The sequence below is a fragment of the Papio anubis genome, chromosome 1, assembly GCF_008728515.1.
Source record: "Papio anubis isolate 15944 chromosome 1, Panubis1.0, whole genome shotgun sequence".
NCBI classification, from domain to species: domain Eukaryota; kingdom Metazoa; phylum Chordata; class Mammalia; order Primates; family Cercopithecidae; genus Papio; species Papio anubis.
The window spans coordinates 218,139,729-218,156,015 of NC_044976.1; the positions used below are offsets into that span (position 1 = coordinate 218,139,729).

At 49.4% G+C, this 16,287-nt stretch overlaps 1 protein-coding gene across 3 annotated transcripts; it reads left to right on the plus strand.

Moving 5' to 3' along the window:
* Positions 1 to 5,260: 5,260 nt before the first annotated feature.
* On the plus strand, positions 5,261 to 15,937 carry ZNF672 (zinc finger protein 672). Of its 3 annotated transcripts, none has more exons than XM_021932415.2 (4): positions 5,261 to 5,828; positions 10,924 to 11,077; positions 11,959 to 12,101; positions 13,483 to 15,937. In XM_021932415.2, the coding sequence occupies exon 4, from the start codon at positions 13,706 to 13,708 to the stop codon at positions 15,062 to 15,064; it is 1,359 nt and encodes a 452-aa protein (XP_021788107.1). In that variant the 5' UTR covers positions 5,261 to 5,828; positions 10,924 to 11,077; positions 11,959 to 12,101; positions 13,483 to 13,705; the 3' UTR covers positions 15,065 to 15,937. The 3 variants fall into 3 exon arrangements, with proteins under 3 accessions (XP_021788107.1, XP_003893672.1, XP_003893673.1); XM_003893623.5 differs by having other exon boundaries at positions 12,004 to 12,101; XM_003893624.5 differs by lacking the exon at positions 5,261 to 5,828 and adding an exon at positions 5,851 to 6,349 and having other exon boundaries at positions 12,004 to 12,101.
* The last annotated feature ends 350 nt before the right edge of the window (positions 15,938 to 16,287 follow it).

A 16,287-nucleotide genomic window follows, 5' to 3' on the forward strand; every position in this document is an offset into this window, starting at 1 on the left:
TACAAAACATTAGCCAGGCGTGGTGGCAGGCGCCTGTAGTCCCAGCTGCTCCAGAGGCTGAGGCAGGAGAATGGTGTGAACCTGGGAGGCAGAGCTTGCAGTGAGGAGAGATCAAGCCACTGCACTCCAGCCTGGGCGACAGAGCAAGACTCCGTCTCAAAAAAAAAAAAAAAAATTCCAGTTGAAAACTTGCTCCCAGAAATATATAATGTAAAATCTACTAATAAATGTTAATGAAAGGGACAGCCTGTATTACACTTATTTGTTTAACTTTTTAGAGGCAGGGTCCTGTTTGGTCTCCCAAGTTGGAGTGCAGTGGCCTGATAATAGCCCACTGCAGCCTCCAACTCCGGGGCTCAAGCAATCCTTTTGCCTCAGCCTCCCAATTAGTGAAGACTACAGGCCTCCACCACCATGCCTGGATAATGTTTCGATTTTTGTTTTTGTAAAGATTGGGTCTTGCTATTTTGCTCAGGCTGGTTGTGAACTTCTGGGCTCAAATAGTCCTCCTGCCTCAACCTCCCAAACCATTAGAATTACAGATGTGAGCCCCCATGCTTGCCCTGAACCTATATGACTAAAAATCTTTATTTTTACCCTTGTTAAATCTGCTGAGTTTTCCAGAGGTAAATTACTTCCCCGAGTTGCTCATTACATATCATAATAAAAACAGCAAACACTTAGGCAGTGTATGCCTTGCACCAGGCACTGTTCTGGTTTATTCATTTGATCCTCACAAAAACCAACTACAGCAAATTGTACCTTCATTTTACATTGAGGAAATTGACAGACAAGGAGATTAAATAACTTGTCCAAGGTCATACTGCTACTAAGTGGTGGAACCAGTCTTTAAACACAGACACAAGTATTTAAGATTTTTAAAAATAACTTATAGTGACACATCATATGTTACGTTTAAATGTATCTACTTACATTTTAAATGCTCTAATTTGTGAAAATAACCAAAATCAAAATACTTTCTAAAGATCTGACAGGTTTGCATGTGATACCATTATTATTTATACTACTGTTCTTTTTTATTTTTTTTTATTATTATTATTATTTTTTATTTTTTTTTTTGAGATGGAGTCTCGCTCTGTCGCCCAGGCTGGAGTGCAGTGGTGCTATCTTGGCTCACTGCAAGCTCCACCTCCCGGGTTCATGCCATTCACCTGCCTCAGCCTCCCAAGGACCTGGGACTACAGGCACCCACCACCATGCCCGGCTAATGTTTTCTATTTTTTAGTAGAGACAGGGTTTCACCGTGTTACCCAGGATGGTCTTGATCTCCTGACCTTGTGATCCGCCAGCCTCGGCCTCCCAAAGTGCTGGGATTACAGGCGTGAGCCATAGTGCCCAGCCCCTATACTACTGTTCATAACCTTTTAAAGTGGTTTCAATTATAAAAACTGATTTTATCCTACCTTGCATTTTACTTTGAAACTGATTTTTCCCCTGAGAGTTCTGCTTTGTGATTTTAATTCTGTATTTTATTTTGTGAAACACAGAGTCTAGATATGACTTTTGAACATAATTTTTATATAACATAACTCAAAAAAAATTGTCGTTAAGGACTAGGAAGCAATTTGTATTTTAAAGGAAGTTGATCTTCAAATGTCCTCTCAACAAATATTCTACTTTTGTGCTATTTCAATTTTATCTAGTTTACTGTAGCTCTTCACAATTAGTTTACCTGTACAAATGTAAAAATAAGTAAAGTAGCAATCTCTCCGATGGAATCGGTGTTTCAGTCCTTGAAGTTGACCACAGACTGTAAGTAGCACAAACTCCAATCGTTTTCTATTAAGGTTACTGTTTAATTTAAAAGACATTAAATCCTCTGTGTCAACCCATTAAGATTAATATGTGTGTTATTGATTCAATTTATGTTTTCACTTATCTTCTTGTTTCCTGAAATCCATTTTGATATGGCTTTACAATATGTTTACAACTTGAAATTAATACAAACCCTTATTCCTTAAACACCAAATAAAACCTTCATTTCAGGATTTAATCAGTATAGTCTTTCTGGTTCTTATTATTCTAAATTGTTAGATTTCACTTTTCTGTGCTTGGTTCTTTCCTCTATTTGAAAACTGTGTCAGTTGACATCTGTGGAGTTATTCGGGGAAGAACTGGGAGCTACCGTCCTCTAGAAGCCAGTATTTTTATTGTAACTGAAATTAGAATGTTTGAAGAATGGAAAACATTGTATTTAGCAATATAGGAACAAGATGAATGAAACCGAAACAGTCTTCTCAGTCCTTATACCACTAATAACATGGTAAGGCTTCAGCATCTGATTTTTGGCATTGTGAATACCCACTGGGCTCACACTTCAGACAGGGATTTGAAATAGTGGTGTATACCTTAGCCCTACTTACTTGCCTTTCAGTTGCCCCCAACTCACTCTCTCAGTCTGGATTGAGTGCATGCTCACTCCTTTCCTGTTCATCTAATCCCTCTGCCTGACCCAGTCCCATCACTTATATTGCAGAAATCTCCCAGTGGGGGTGTGTGTTGGGAGATGAAAATCATTGTCACCTCCATCCACAGACCCCTATACAAAATCCTGGCTACATGCTGAGCCAATGAAGTTTACTGATGACCTACTGCAGAATTACCCTATTCTTCCTCTTGTGCCTTTACACCACTTGGCACTTTGCATATGATGGGATGGCAAGGTCTGTGGGGGCGTCTGCCCTCCCTCAGCATGTCCTCAAAGGACTCAGTCTCCATTTCGTCTCCAACACTTAGCCCATTTCTTTGCACATACCAGGTGTTCGGAAATGTGCACCCAGCCTCTGACTGACTCTGCCCTCAAGCTTATAATTTAGTAGGAAAAATAAAGTATGCACATTATTCTAAAGTACATGGTGGCCAGTCATGGTGGCTCGTCATGGTGGCTCTTGCCTGTAATCCTAGCACTTTTGGAGGCCGAAGACAGATCACTTGAGGCCAGGAGTTCAAGACCAGCCTGGGCAACATGGTGAAACCCCATGTCTACTAAAATTACAAAAATTAGCTAGGCATGTTGGTGCGTGCCTGTAGTCCCAGCTATTTGGGAGGCTGACACACGAGAATCACTTGAACCCGGGAAGCGGTTTCAGTGAGCCGACATCATGCCACTGCATTCCAGCCTGCATGACAGAGCAAGACTCTATCTTAAAGTACATGGTAAAGGATGTAAATAACAGAGAAAGTGTCTTATGTGTCTTGTGGCTTGCAAAGACAATAAATACTTTTACAATTTCTGGATGAACAATACTAGTTGTCTTCAGAAAGAAGATACAGTTTTCACTTTGAGAGTGGGTTGGCATTTGAACAGAAGCCTGAAGGATAAGTAGGTCTTTGGCAGACAAGAAAAAGTAGAGGAATAGAAGAAATGTATGCCAAGCTGAGAGAAATGCAGAAGGTAGGTGGGGAGTGATCCGGTTTAATGAAGAGTTTAAGAGAACAGAATGGAAAGACAGGTTGGAATAGGTGAAAGAGGGTCTTGAATATTACACCAGAAGAGTAAACTTCATTTGGTGGCTGTACAGACTTTTTTGACTGTTACTGAGCAGGAGTGTGATGCAATCAGAACTTTAGGGAGATTCATCTAGTAGGTTCACAGCTGTTATCTCCAACATCTAGAATACTACCTGGCATACAGTAGACCTTCCATAAATATTTTGAATATTTACAGAACCACATTAAGAGTTGTCATTTATTGATGTAGATGTGTAGAGAAATAAAACAATTTGGATGTGATATTTTTAGTTGACAGATATACACATAACTTCATCCTTGACCTTTCTTTCACTACCTTTGGCATTCCTGTTACAATTATCATCCCCCAATGTGATGACTTCCATAACATAGGAAACCTAAATCCAGCTTCCTGTTCTTTCCCGGCGTTATTTGAGTTTTTCCCTCCAAAGCTACACAGAAGAAAGTCATCTAATCCAGGCCTCTTTCACGTGAAAGTTTGTTAGAATTTGTGTACAGTCATTATGTGCACAAAAAAGGTTTCTCTTTCTAGGTTAAATATCCCCAGCCGCTTTAATTGTGTGACCATCCTAGTCACCATCCTCTTCATGTCTCTGGGATTAGCCAAGTGTGTCAGTGCCCTTAAAAACATGACATCAATACTGAGCAATGAGTCCAGAAATGTCTAAATTAGTACATTTCTCTGGCTTAAAGACTCTGGAAATATCCTCAACTAATCATTCTCTATATAATACTACCTTATCTGTGTATGATTCTTTACAATAAAAATATATATACTTCAGGCGCATTTTCCATGTCTCTCTCAATGTTATCGCTTCCTGGTTCAGGTCCTCATCACTCCAGACCTGCATCCTGTGTCTTGCTTTTCAGCTTTCTTGCCTGCTGCTACCAGATTTGTGTTCCTTAATCCGTGTTGTCATATGCAGGTCAGCAAGCACTCATTGATCATCTGTGGTGTGCTGGCCCTGCGCTCATGCCTCAAGGGATCAATTGTTCATGAGTAGGACAAGGCCTGTCCCTTAAGCTATGGGGGAACAATATTCATCTGACTATAACAACAGTAACAACATGCGGGAGGTTGCGCTGCAGCATGGATATATCCCCAGGACTGAGGACAGAGAGGGGCATTCTAGCATAGGTTTATGGAGATAGCATTTGACTAAGCTTTTACAAATTAAAACAGAGAAGAGGGTAAGAGTTATCCAGTCCAAGCATAGCAGGTCTAAGTGTACACTAATTTAGGGGACCCCCTGAGCAGAGCTCAGGATGTGTAACAGGAAGACTGGTACTAAGTGACCTGGAAAGGAAGATTAGAGCAGTAAGGAAGGACCTTGAGGGCCATCCCTGGGCGTCTGTTCTGATGATATAGGCACACTAAAGGACGGCCAGGCTCCCAAAATGCATTTCCGGAAAACAACACTAGTAGCATTTCCTAGTAGAAGACATTAGGGTCAACATTTGGACAGGCAGTTCAACCAGCAAGCTCATGGAGAGGCAGCTGGCAAGCCGACCAGGAGTAACCCCTATCCCTGCCATGGCAACTTTGGGCGTATCATTAACTTGTGGGGTCCTCACCTAAAATATAGGATAAATGCTCATATTTCCCCTGGCAGGGTTGTGGTGAGGTCTGAGAGATAATGGGTATCCAGTCCGGCCTCGCTTACAAGAAGGCGCTGACTTAACTTCGGGGATGGCTGCCGCGGCCCTGTCCGCGCCGGGCACTGGCTACCGCGCCGGCAGCACCGAAGGGTACACGCGTCCGGGTCCCGCCGGCGGCCGCGGGAGGAGCCGCTGGAAGACTAGACGGTGGGCCGCCTGGCTCCCGGAACTCCGCGGCTGGCGGCTGAGGCGCGCGCCGGGCTCGGCGCCCTTTGCTCTGATTGGGCGGGACGAGGCCCAGGGGTGGGCCGACAGACAAAGGGGGAGGCAGGAATTGGTCAAGTCCGGAGAGAGGGCGGGGCCTTGGCGCGCGCGGGAGGCGGGAGTGGAGTCCCCCGGGCTTTCTCTCTTAGCCCCGCCTCCTTCCCGGCTCCAGCTGGGGCCGGCGAGGCTGAGTGGCCGCTACGCTGCTCGCTGGCCTCCCAGTCTTCCCAGCAACCGGTGACACTGCCCGCGCGAGACTGACCACTCGCCGGCGCGGGCGAGAGGGACAGGAGCGTGACCTCCCCATCCCGAGGGGCCGGACGCTCGGGCGCCTCCGCGCTCCCCCAACTCGGAGGCCGCGCGCGCCGTTAGCCCCTTCCTCGCTCCCCCGCCCCAGTCCCGCAGTGCGAAGGCGGGGGTCGGCGCCGGCTGAGTGGGAACCGCGCGGTGTCTGAAGAGCCAGTCGGCGACCGGTGAGGGGACTGAAGGGCAGGGGAGGGCACGGGTGGCGCGGGGCAGCGGTCCTCAGCTGTGGCTATTCTCCTCCCACCCGCCTCGGGCGACTGTTGTCAGCGGCGGTCGGCAGCGCCGCCCGGGCTACGAGTGACGCGGAGACACTGCGGAGCGAGCGATTGGCCGGACACGTCCGCGCGGCCTGCTCCTCCCAGGCCTTCCCCTCCGCCTGTCCTCACCGGTGCTCCCCGGGTGACCTTCGGGGCTGGCGTCACCATGCCGAACGTCGCCAGGCTGAGCCGGCTTAAGGGGGCAACGGCCGGCACCGAGTTCTGGCAGCGTTAGACGCTCCCCACTACGTCTCTGGGGCCCGGTCTCGCCCTCCGAGTGGGCGGGCGCCGCAGGCGAGGGTCTAGGGTAGGCTCGGGGTTGGGGAGGGGCTCGCCCGAAGAAAGTTTGCCCAGCAACTTGTGACGCGCGCCGCCTGAGGCGCCCCCGGATTGGCTGCGCTACTGTGGGTCACGGAGAGCGACCTGTTCAGGTGCTGTGTTCCTCCTCCCGCGAATAGCTGTGCCCGGCTCTTAAGTACCAGGCACCAAGTCCCAGATGAGTGGCCAGCTTCCCTTCTTTCATGTTGGAGCGCACAGTTCGCGCAAGTGGAGCTATGGAAGTCCCATGCTGTGCTGCTCTAATCCTGTGAGGGATTCTTAGGGGTTGAGCGGGGAAGGACGGAAAAGGGCTGCAGACTGTTTAGGATGCCTGGAGTGGAGACGGGAGTTAAGCCCCTTACTCAGAGGCCCTCTTAAGAACTGTTCAGGGCCGGGCACAGTGGCTCATGCCAGTAATCCTAGCACTTTGGGAGGCCAAAGTGGGAGGCTCTCTTGAGCTCGGGAGTTCAAGACCAGCCTGGGCAACATGGTGAGAACCCTCGTCTCTACAAAAAAAAATAATAATAATAATGATAATTAGTCGGGTGTGGTAGCACCTGCTCATAGTCCTAGCTCCGCAGGAGGCTGAGGCTGGAGGGTTGCTTGAGTCCAGGAGGGCGACGCTGCAGTGGGACAGTGATCAAATCACTACATTCCAGCCTGGGTGACAGCAAGACCCTGTCTCAGAAAACAAACAAGAAAGACTGTCCTAGGGAGAGTAAATCCTAAGCACCGGATTTCTCAGTGTTAGCAATTTATTTTTTTATTTTTTTTCTGAGACGGAGCCTTGCTCTGTCGTCCAGGCTGGAGTACAGTGGCGCGATCTCGGCTCCTTGCAACCTCCGCCTCCTGGGCTCAAGTGATCCTCCCACCTCAGCCTCCCCGGTAGCTGAGACTACAGACGAGTGCCAGCACACCCGGCCGATTTTTGTATTTTTAGTAGAGACAGGGTTTCATTATGTTGGCCAGGCTGGTCTCGAGCGCCTGACCTCAAGTGATCCGCACCTTGGCCTCCCAAAGTGCTGGGATTACAGACATGAGCCACCGCGCCTGGCGAGACTTAGCAATATTTTGACCTTTCCATATGAAACACTATAATAATAGCTTTTTTTTTTTTTTTTTTTTTTTGAGATGGAGTCTTACTCTGTCGCCCAGGCTGGAGTACAGTGGCATGATCTCGGCTCACTGCAACCTCTGCTTCTCAGGTTCAAGTGATTCTCCTGCCTCAGCCTCCCAAGTTAGCTGGTACTACAGGTGCGTGCCACCGTGCCCGGCTCATTTTTTGTTTTTTTAGTAAAGACAGGGTTTCACCATGTTGGCCAAGCTGGTCTCGAACTCCTGACCTCAGGTGATCTGCCCCCCTCGGCCTCCAAAAGTGCTAGGATTACAGGCGTGAGCCACCGCTCCTGGCCAACTTTCTTTACTAAAGTTTTCCCAACCAGGAGGATCAGACACTCCAAGTCTGCTATCGTAAAATCAGACAGCTAGTAATGGGAAGAACCAGAATTTGGATGCCTGCCTCTCTGGTTCTGCTACACAGGTTGCAGGCTCAACCCAGTAAACCAAAGCAGAGTATTTGTATATGTAGTGGGTAATGCTATGGAGGATAGGACGACTGTAGTCAGGTCCTTTCCTCCAGGGACCTAACATTTGGGAAAATTGGATTCCGGACTAATACATCACTTTTAAAAAGCACTGAATACCTTCTGTGTGCCCAAGTCCTTGCTAGGCCCAGGGAAGCTGCAAAAGATCTTATAGTCCATTCTCTCTCATCGGGGATGCTCTGGCCACTCTGGGCTTCAGTGTTGCCTGTGTCTCAAAAGGACAGGACAAACTCCCACTATGTATGTTCTCTCCTTGTCTACATCCATACCTTCTCTATACTTCCCAGATTTCACAGGAAAATCTTTGTGAAACCAAAACTTCCAAAAGAATGTATTTGGACTGGGCATGGTGACTCACACCTGTAATGCCAGCACTTTGGGAGGCTGAAGCAGGAGGATCACTTGAGGCCAGGAGTTCGAGACCAACCTGGGCAACAGGGCAAAACCCTGTGTCTACTAAAAATACAAAAATTAGCTGTGGTAGCTCGAGCCTGTAATCCCAGCTCCTTGGGAGGCTGAAGCACAAGAATCACTTGAACCTGGGAGACAGAGCGAGACTCTGCCTCCAAAATAAAAAGAATGTGTTGGCTCATGATCACACTTAAGCACTTGAGCTGAGAGCGAACTGTCATTCCTATTTCCACCAGCTCCTTAGACATAGACTGAATCTGAAGCTGGAAGGAGCAACTTCTTCTGAAGTATTGGATTTTGTTTGTGGGGGAAGGAAGCAAGGAGTGGCAGTTCTGGTGCTCTGAATTCCGTTCCCCATCCGCACCTCCTAGAATAGGACTTAAATCTTTGTGGAGTCGACAGGAATCCCTGTGTCCTGTTACATTCACTGATTAATATATGCTCCTTCCAGCTTCAGATTCAGTCTGACATGTCTAAGGAGCTGGTGGAGACAGGAATAACAGTTCGCTCCTACCCCAAGTGCCTAAGCCTGATCATGATCCAAATACATACTTTTGGAAGTTTTGGTTTCACAAAGATTTTCCTGTGAAATCTGGGGAGTATAGAGAAGGTATGGATGTGAACAGGGGAGAACATACATAGTGGGAGTTTATCATGTCTCGTTGAGACATGGGCAATGCTGAAGCCCAGAGTGGTCCCAGCACCCCAGATCAGGGAGAATAAAGCTGAGCAATGAGTAGGAGGGAGGTCTGCAGGCAGCGGGAGCCTCTCTGAGAAAGGGTAGAGAGTCCTGAATGAAGGAGTGAGAGGGCTTTGCCAGTAGAAGGAACTGTAAGTGGCAAGGCCCCAAAACTGCCTCCTGAAAGCCAGGGAAACTTCTACTCCACACCTATCTAGAGTGGGGAATGGATAGTTTGCTTCTATCTCATCCAGATTTCAGGGCAGTCTAGGGGTATCACAGAATCCTGGAGACAGCAGCATCACTCAGGTCCTGAGGGGTAAGAATACAAGGAGAAGCCAGCAGAAGAATCACCGCTCCTGATGCAGCTACAACTCCCACCCTCCCACCGCCAGATCCTGCCCCTCTTCTCATGGAGACCATTCCATTCCTGGGTCAGGGCCCCAAGATGAACACAGTGCACACGGAGCATTCCCTGGGGCCCCAAGTGCTGGTTCTTGGGGTTGGCATTTTACCCTCTTGTCCCCTGGCTGCCTGGTGCTTCCCTGTGAATTTCACAGCCAGGTCTTTCCCTGCTGCTCAGTGAGCTGCTGCAAGCCTCTTGGGGCCTTTACGAAGGGGTGGGGCTGCCCTAGGGAGAGTGAGAGATGGGCTACGTGGCCTGCTGACTTACTCCTGTCCCCAGACCCACCTGCCCACTTGTGCTGGATGACTGGACAAGCCTGTATAGGAAGCCCAGGTCACATCGGGGTTACTAATAACACCCACCTCAAAGGACTACTGGGAAGACAAAAGGGAAACACATGTACAAACATGTGAGAGTTCTTGTGTGTTAATACCAGTAACAACTGGTATGGTTTCACCTTCTGAGAGTCGCAGTGAGAGAAGGTTTTGCATAAGTCACAACCCCAAGTCCCTACCAGGTCTAGATGTCTAGTTTCCAAAACAGCAGGTAGACTTTTCTGGAGAGGGTGGCTAGGAACTAGGGCCTTGGAAAATGAGAGGAACAGCTCCCTCTATGCTTACTGAAGGTAAGGTCAGACAGGGTGAGTGACCTTTCCTCAACTAAAGCCCTCCAAGGACTGAGGTGGGCTAGCCTCCCTTCAAATGTTCCAGGATTTGGAAAGGCTATTTGGACAAGCACTATTCAATAAAAATAAAATATAAGCCACATTTATCATCTTAACTTTTCTTTAAAAATGGGTAAAATGTATTGTGATTTATTTCATTTAACCTAATATATCCAAAAATATTTCAACATATAATCAATGCTAAACATTATTAATGAGGCATTTTCATTCTTTTTAAATACTAAGTCTTTGAAATGAGGAGAGTATTTGGCTCTTACAAACCAACTCGGTTTGAACCAGCCATGTTTCAAGTGCTCAGTCACCACATGTGGCTCTGGGCTACTGTAGTAGACAGCATAGCATGGAACAGTTCCCCTCGGCCCTATTCCCTGCTGCCCAGACCAGGTTTACCAACTCTGACTTCAAGATGACCACTGGTGTCTTGTGAATCTTGACTTTTTGAGGTCTTTTGTCCCACCCCAGAAATGCTGGCATGGCAGAACAGATAACCAGGGCAGAAACATCTTTATTCTGATTGAAAATAAAGATTTTCAATTATTATTCAATTATTCAGAAACAAAATGACATATGAAACTCAGAAGTTTATCTTGCCCCTATTGTAAAGTTTTTCCATTAGCTTATCTTCCTTCTTAGTACCTGTTTTGTTTTGTTTTTTTAGTTATATGTATAGTATTTGTATTAAATGCTTGAAAGGTACTTACATTATTCAACAATGAGAATTTTCGCCTATTTGTACATATTTCCCCCTTCCCTCTTTCCGAACTTTCCTGTACTTTTTTTCCAAAGTGAAAGAAATTTGGTGGTATAGCAACTTTAAAACTCACATTCAGTCAGGAGAGTGGGGATTACAATGATCTAGAAGTCACTCTTTTTTTTTTGCACAGGAATAATTTTTCTTTCAGGTTTCTACTTCAAGCGTGATCCCTTTGCTTGCGGGATGAGCTCCAGCATGGGGTGAGGTACAGAAGAGAGACTCGAAGAGCCTGCCTTGGGACTTAAGCGCCAAACCTGTACCCTAGCAAGTGTCTTACTCCACATCCGTAATGGAAGGAAATGGTACTGTTGTGTATATGCCGTTTAAGTGTTAAGTGTGCATGTTGGTATGTGTGCATTTGTCTTCCTTGGGCATGTGCCCTGGGAGAGGGTGGGCTCCTAAAAACATGGTTTGAGAGGTGCCATGGTCTCCAGATACCCAAGGAGGAGGCAGAGCACTCAGTGGGGCATGAGCATTGCTTTCTTTGGCATTTGGGATCAGCCACTGAGTCTCCAGGGAAGTTTTTATTTTCAGGAGGGCAAACATTCCTCTGAACTGACATCTAACCAGAATCAGCAGCCAGTGTCTGGATTGAAAGTCTGTCTGGAGGAACCAAGAATCTCTAAAGTCTACTTCAGCCTGGGTGTGATGGCTCACGCCTGTAATCCCAGCACTTTAGGAGGCTGAAGCAGGTGGATCACCTGAGGTCAGAAGTTCAAAACCAGCCTGGCCAACATGGTGAAACCCCATCTCTACTAAAAATACAAAACTTAGCCAGACACACTGTCATGCGCCTATAATCCCAGCTACTCGGGAGGCTGAGGCAAGGAGAATCCTTGAATCCGGGAGGCGGAGGTTGCAGTGAGCTAAGATCGGGTGACTGCACTCTAGCCTGGGCGACAGGGCAAGACTGTCAAAAAGTCTACTCCAGAGCTCCTGCTTGCATTTTTTTTAAAAAATCATACTAATCATACTCTTTATATAAAATGTCTGGAATTTAAAATACTCTAGAGCTTCCCCCAACCAAAAAAAAAAAAAAAAAGTGGAGTGGTGGTGTGGATGAAACAAGAATGGTAAAATGGTGAGTGATTTGTGTACTATTCAGTTTTTTGTATTTTAAAATGTCCATTAAATAAATACCCTCCTCCTGAAAACATTTCCCTCCCTTTCTTCCCCTGCTCAGTTGTAATTCACATTTTCCCTTTTACTTCATCTCTGCTGGGCACAGCACATCCTACTCCAGAGGCACAAGAGGACGACATCCCATGCTGGCTACTCCTGCCCAGCGTGGTGGGGGAGCAGAAGCTCCAGAGCCCAGACTTGCAGGTTTGCTGTTTTCACTTTACCCCATTTGTATCCAAAACATAAGGACCCTGTCTATGGGGGTATTTTAACCAAAGGTCTGAGTATTTATGATGAACTTTCATCTGCTAAGAAGAAAGTGACAGCTGACTAATTTATTTTGCGTCCTCTCCCTGATCTGTTGAGCAACAAGGGGCTATACTGTACTAGCAACTAGACCTAATCTCCAGTAAGGCTGGAGACTGACCCGTGGGCCTTGAGAGAAGTAGTCAGTGCTGAGGCTAGCCAGGTGAGGAGGGCAGCCACATTGTGCTCTTGACTAGAGGGCAGGTGAGGTTCTGTGCACATACTACAAAGGCTGACCCTGCTCCCAGACAGCTGCCCGGAGCAACTTGTCAGAAGAATTCAGGGATATCATGTGAGACAAATAGGATAATAGAGCAGATTTGGTCTCCATAAAGGAGTTTTTCTGCTACTCCAGATTCTCAGATTCCTGTGGCTGGGACAGTGAGGAAATGCTGCAGAATGTTCATAAACAATATGTTTTTCTTGATCAGATTCATCATATTCAAACCTTCACAAACAACTTGGATATCCTGACAATTAATTATAGAAAGGATGCCCCTTCCTTCTCTCCAGCCTTTCCTGAAAACGGGAAAAGTGTTTCTCAGATAATGCCACCAACTTCTAATAATGTTTTTTGTGAATTATCTATGCTCCCGTTTTACCCCTTCCCTGGGTCCTGAGTTGCTTTCTCAACTTTGGGGCTGTATACTGGCATGGGGTAGTGTGTTTATCAAGTGCTGTCCAAAGCCAAGGAACAATATTTTGGAGTTTCTCAGATACCTTCCCTTGGCCAGGCCCCAGCCCCTTCTGTAACTTCAGGGTCTGAACCCTTTGCTTAGGCTGTGACTGTGCTTCATCACATTACCCGCTTTGTTCTTCCAGCCCAAGCCTGGCTGGGTTCATGTCAGTGACTCAGGAAAGCTGGGTCTTGGAGGAAGGCGTTGGTATAGTCTAAACGCAGGGGACTTCTCACTGCCCCATCCCGCCTTGGTCATTTCCTAATGTATCCCCAGACAAGGATCCCCATCTAAGGCCAGCAAACCGGCTTGGCGTTCCCTTCCCTCAGAGCAGTGTTGATGGTTCCCATGCTAATGCAAGCTCCCCTTTGAATCCATTCCTGTTTGTTCTCCAGGACACTTGTAGTTTCCCTCCTGCCCTTCCAAGTGGTTCAAGGACACCCCCTCCGTATTTCCGGGATGCCCATGGCTTTGCTTTGTCTTGGGGAAGGGAATCCTGGAGATGGACTACCTAAAGAAGTTATAACAAATAGGGAGTTCGTGTTCCCCTCTCCATTCCTTAGGAGCTGCTGCAGAGGCTCACAATGACCTTCTCCCCACAGGCTCACGGTGCAGGGTGAACCTGGCCACAGCTTACCTCTGGAACAGCCGCAGTGTCTGCCCTTAGAGAAGAACCCTGAAATCAGACCCGTTTTTGCGGCCTCCCCGTTTCCTCTCTGTTATAGTGCCCTTTCCAGGCCTTAAGAGAAGTAAAACTTAGCCGCAGCGTCAGGCGGTGGACCCCCGAATGTGAGCGGCACGGTTCCCTGTGAACCCATCCTCACCATGTTTGCCGCATCTGGGGCAGTGGCAGCGGAGAAGCCTTACGCGTGCAGCGAGTGTGGCAAGAGCTTCTGCTACAGCTCAGTGCTGCTGCGACATGAACGAGCTCACGGCGGTGACGGCCGCTTCCGTTGTCTAGAATGCGGTGAGCGCTGTGCACGGGCTGCCGACCTCCGAGCGCACAGGCGCACCCATGCCGGCCAGACCCTGTACATCTGCAGTGAGTGCGGACAAAGCTTTCGCCACAGCGGCCGCCTTGACCTACACTTGGGTGCACACCGGCAGCGATGCCGCACTTGCCCCTGCCGCACATGCGGCCGCCGCTTCCCGCACCTCCCGGCGCTGCTCCTACACCGGCGGCGTCAGCACCTGCCAGAGCGGCCCCGCCGCTGCCCGTTGTGCGCCCGCACCTTCCGACAGAGTGCGCTGCGCTTCCACCAGGCGCGGGCGCACCCCCCGGGCACAACCTCTGACCCTGCCGCCCCACCCCACCGCTGCGCGCAGTGCCCGCGAGCCTTCCGGAGCGGCGCCGGGCTGCGGAGTCACGCGCGCATCCACGTGCCCCGGAGCCCCGTGCGCCCCCGTGCCTCCGACGCCCACCAGTGTGGCGTGTGCGGCAAGTGCTTTGGCAAGAGCTCTACGCTGACGCGACACCTGCAGACGCACTCCGGGGAGAAGCCCTTCAAGTGCCCGGAGTGCGGCAAGGGCTTCCTGGAGAGCGCCACGCTGGTGCGCCACCAGCGCACACACACGGGCGAGAAGCCGTACGCCTGTGGCGACTGCGGGCGCTGCTTCAGCGAGAGCTCCACGCTGCTGCGCCACCGGCGCAGCCATCAGGGCGAGCGGCCACACGCGTGCGCCACTTGTGGCAAGGGCTTCGGGCAGCGCTCCGACCTGGTGGTGCACCAGCGCATCCACACGGGCGAGAAGCCCTTCGCGTGCCCCGAGTGCGGCCGCCGCTTCAGCGACCGCTCGGACCTCACCAAGCACCGGCGCACGCACACCGGCGAGAAGCCCTACCGCTGCGAGCTGTGCGGCAAGCGGTTCACGTGCGTGTCCAATCTCAACGTGCATCGGCGCAACCATGCCGGCCACAAGCCACACAAATGCCCCGAGTGCAGCAAGGCCTTCAGCGTCGCTTCCAAGCTTGCACTACACCGCAAGACGCACCTGGGCGAACGGCCAGCGGAGTGCGCAGAGTGCGGCAAGTGCTTCAGCCACAGCCGCTCGCTGTCGCAGCATCAGCGGGCCCACACGCGCGCCCGCACCGCTGCCGCCGTTGCCATCCAGTCCGCAGTGGGCACTGCCCTCGTCTTCCAGGGGCCGGCTGAACAGGAAAATCCAGGGTTCTTTGTGTCCTAGTTGAGGGAGGCTTGCTGAGGCTTCTCTAAAGGTGGTTGGGAAGCACCTGTATAATACCATGGGGACAGCTGAGGCAACGTGTAGATGGAGGTTTGGGAAAAGACGATGTGGCCTCCCGCCTTTCCAGTTTCTGTTGGCCGCCCTTCACTTGGCCTCCTGCCTCGCCTCTACACCTACTCCCTGTCCGCCCTTTTGCCATCCTGTCCTCGTATAACTCGGATTCTCTCCTCAGGTGTAGGTGCAGGGAGTCCAGGAAACGGACTCCCCTGAGTGCAAGAGCCCAGGTGTTGGTGTGTCCCTTTAACGCCACTGTGCTCTCTGGTGTTTCCGATTTTCCTGCCTTTGTTCTGTCTTCTTTTGTCCCATCTCCTTATTCCAGCCCGCATCTTCTCCTTTCCGGATTACTTTTGTTGTCCTGCCTCTTCAGGTAATGGTCACAGATTTGGCTGTTACCAGCCCTGTGGCTTCTTAACTCTTGGTTCCCTGTTAACTCTCTGCTTCTGAGAAATGTGGGTATGGAGGTGGGAAAGCTCACTTCCAGGCAGGATGTCCCCATGCTAGGAGCTGCCTGCACCCTGGCAGAGGTGGCCACTCACGTGAAGGTGGGCAGGGCCCTTAGCATGGCCACACGTCCCCCAGGCAGATCAAGGGGCCTCTCAGAACAATGTTCCCCAGCCAGGTGAGGAACATTTTCACTGGGACTCAGGCCAAAACCACATGGGTCCAAAAAGCCAGGCACTGCCAAGTGGAACATGAGGTTATTTCCAAATCATGGGAGCCACCAGGAGAGAGAGGGCAGAATGGAAAATCCCCTGGAGCTGGTCAACAACCTTTTGCTTATGGCTAGTGAAATAAAGTTGTTTGAGTTCTAGATGCCAAGCGCCCCCTTTGTCAAACCTAAGGCTGCTGACCAGAGTTTGGAAGTGATCCATTCAGTTCCAAGGTCTCTTGTACCTTCCCAAGGCAGCTCAGTCATCTTGTGTGGAGGACCACTGATTCCACACTAAAAGGTGAGACTTCAAGGCCTACACATGGGGTTTTCTCTGTTAATGGCAAGTACAAGATGGCTCAGAATCATGTCTTTCTGCTCCAGCCAGTCTGCCAGGAGTGACCCAGCACTCTCCAGATTATCTCTGCCTGCTCTATTTGAGTGTGAGGGTGGGTGTCTTACTCCTCAGGAAAGGGCTGCAAAGTGTCAAAGTGAGTCTGGAAAGTGTCAGCGG

Excerpts from the sequence above, each read along its gene's own strand:
- ZNF672 (XM_021932415.2), top strand. The coding sequence starts at position 13,706 with ATGTTTGCCGCATCTGGGGCAGTGGCAGCGGAGAAGCCTTACGCGTGC.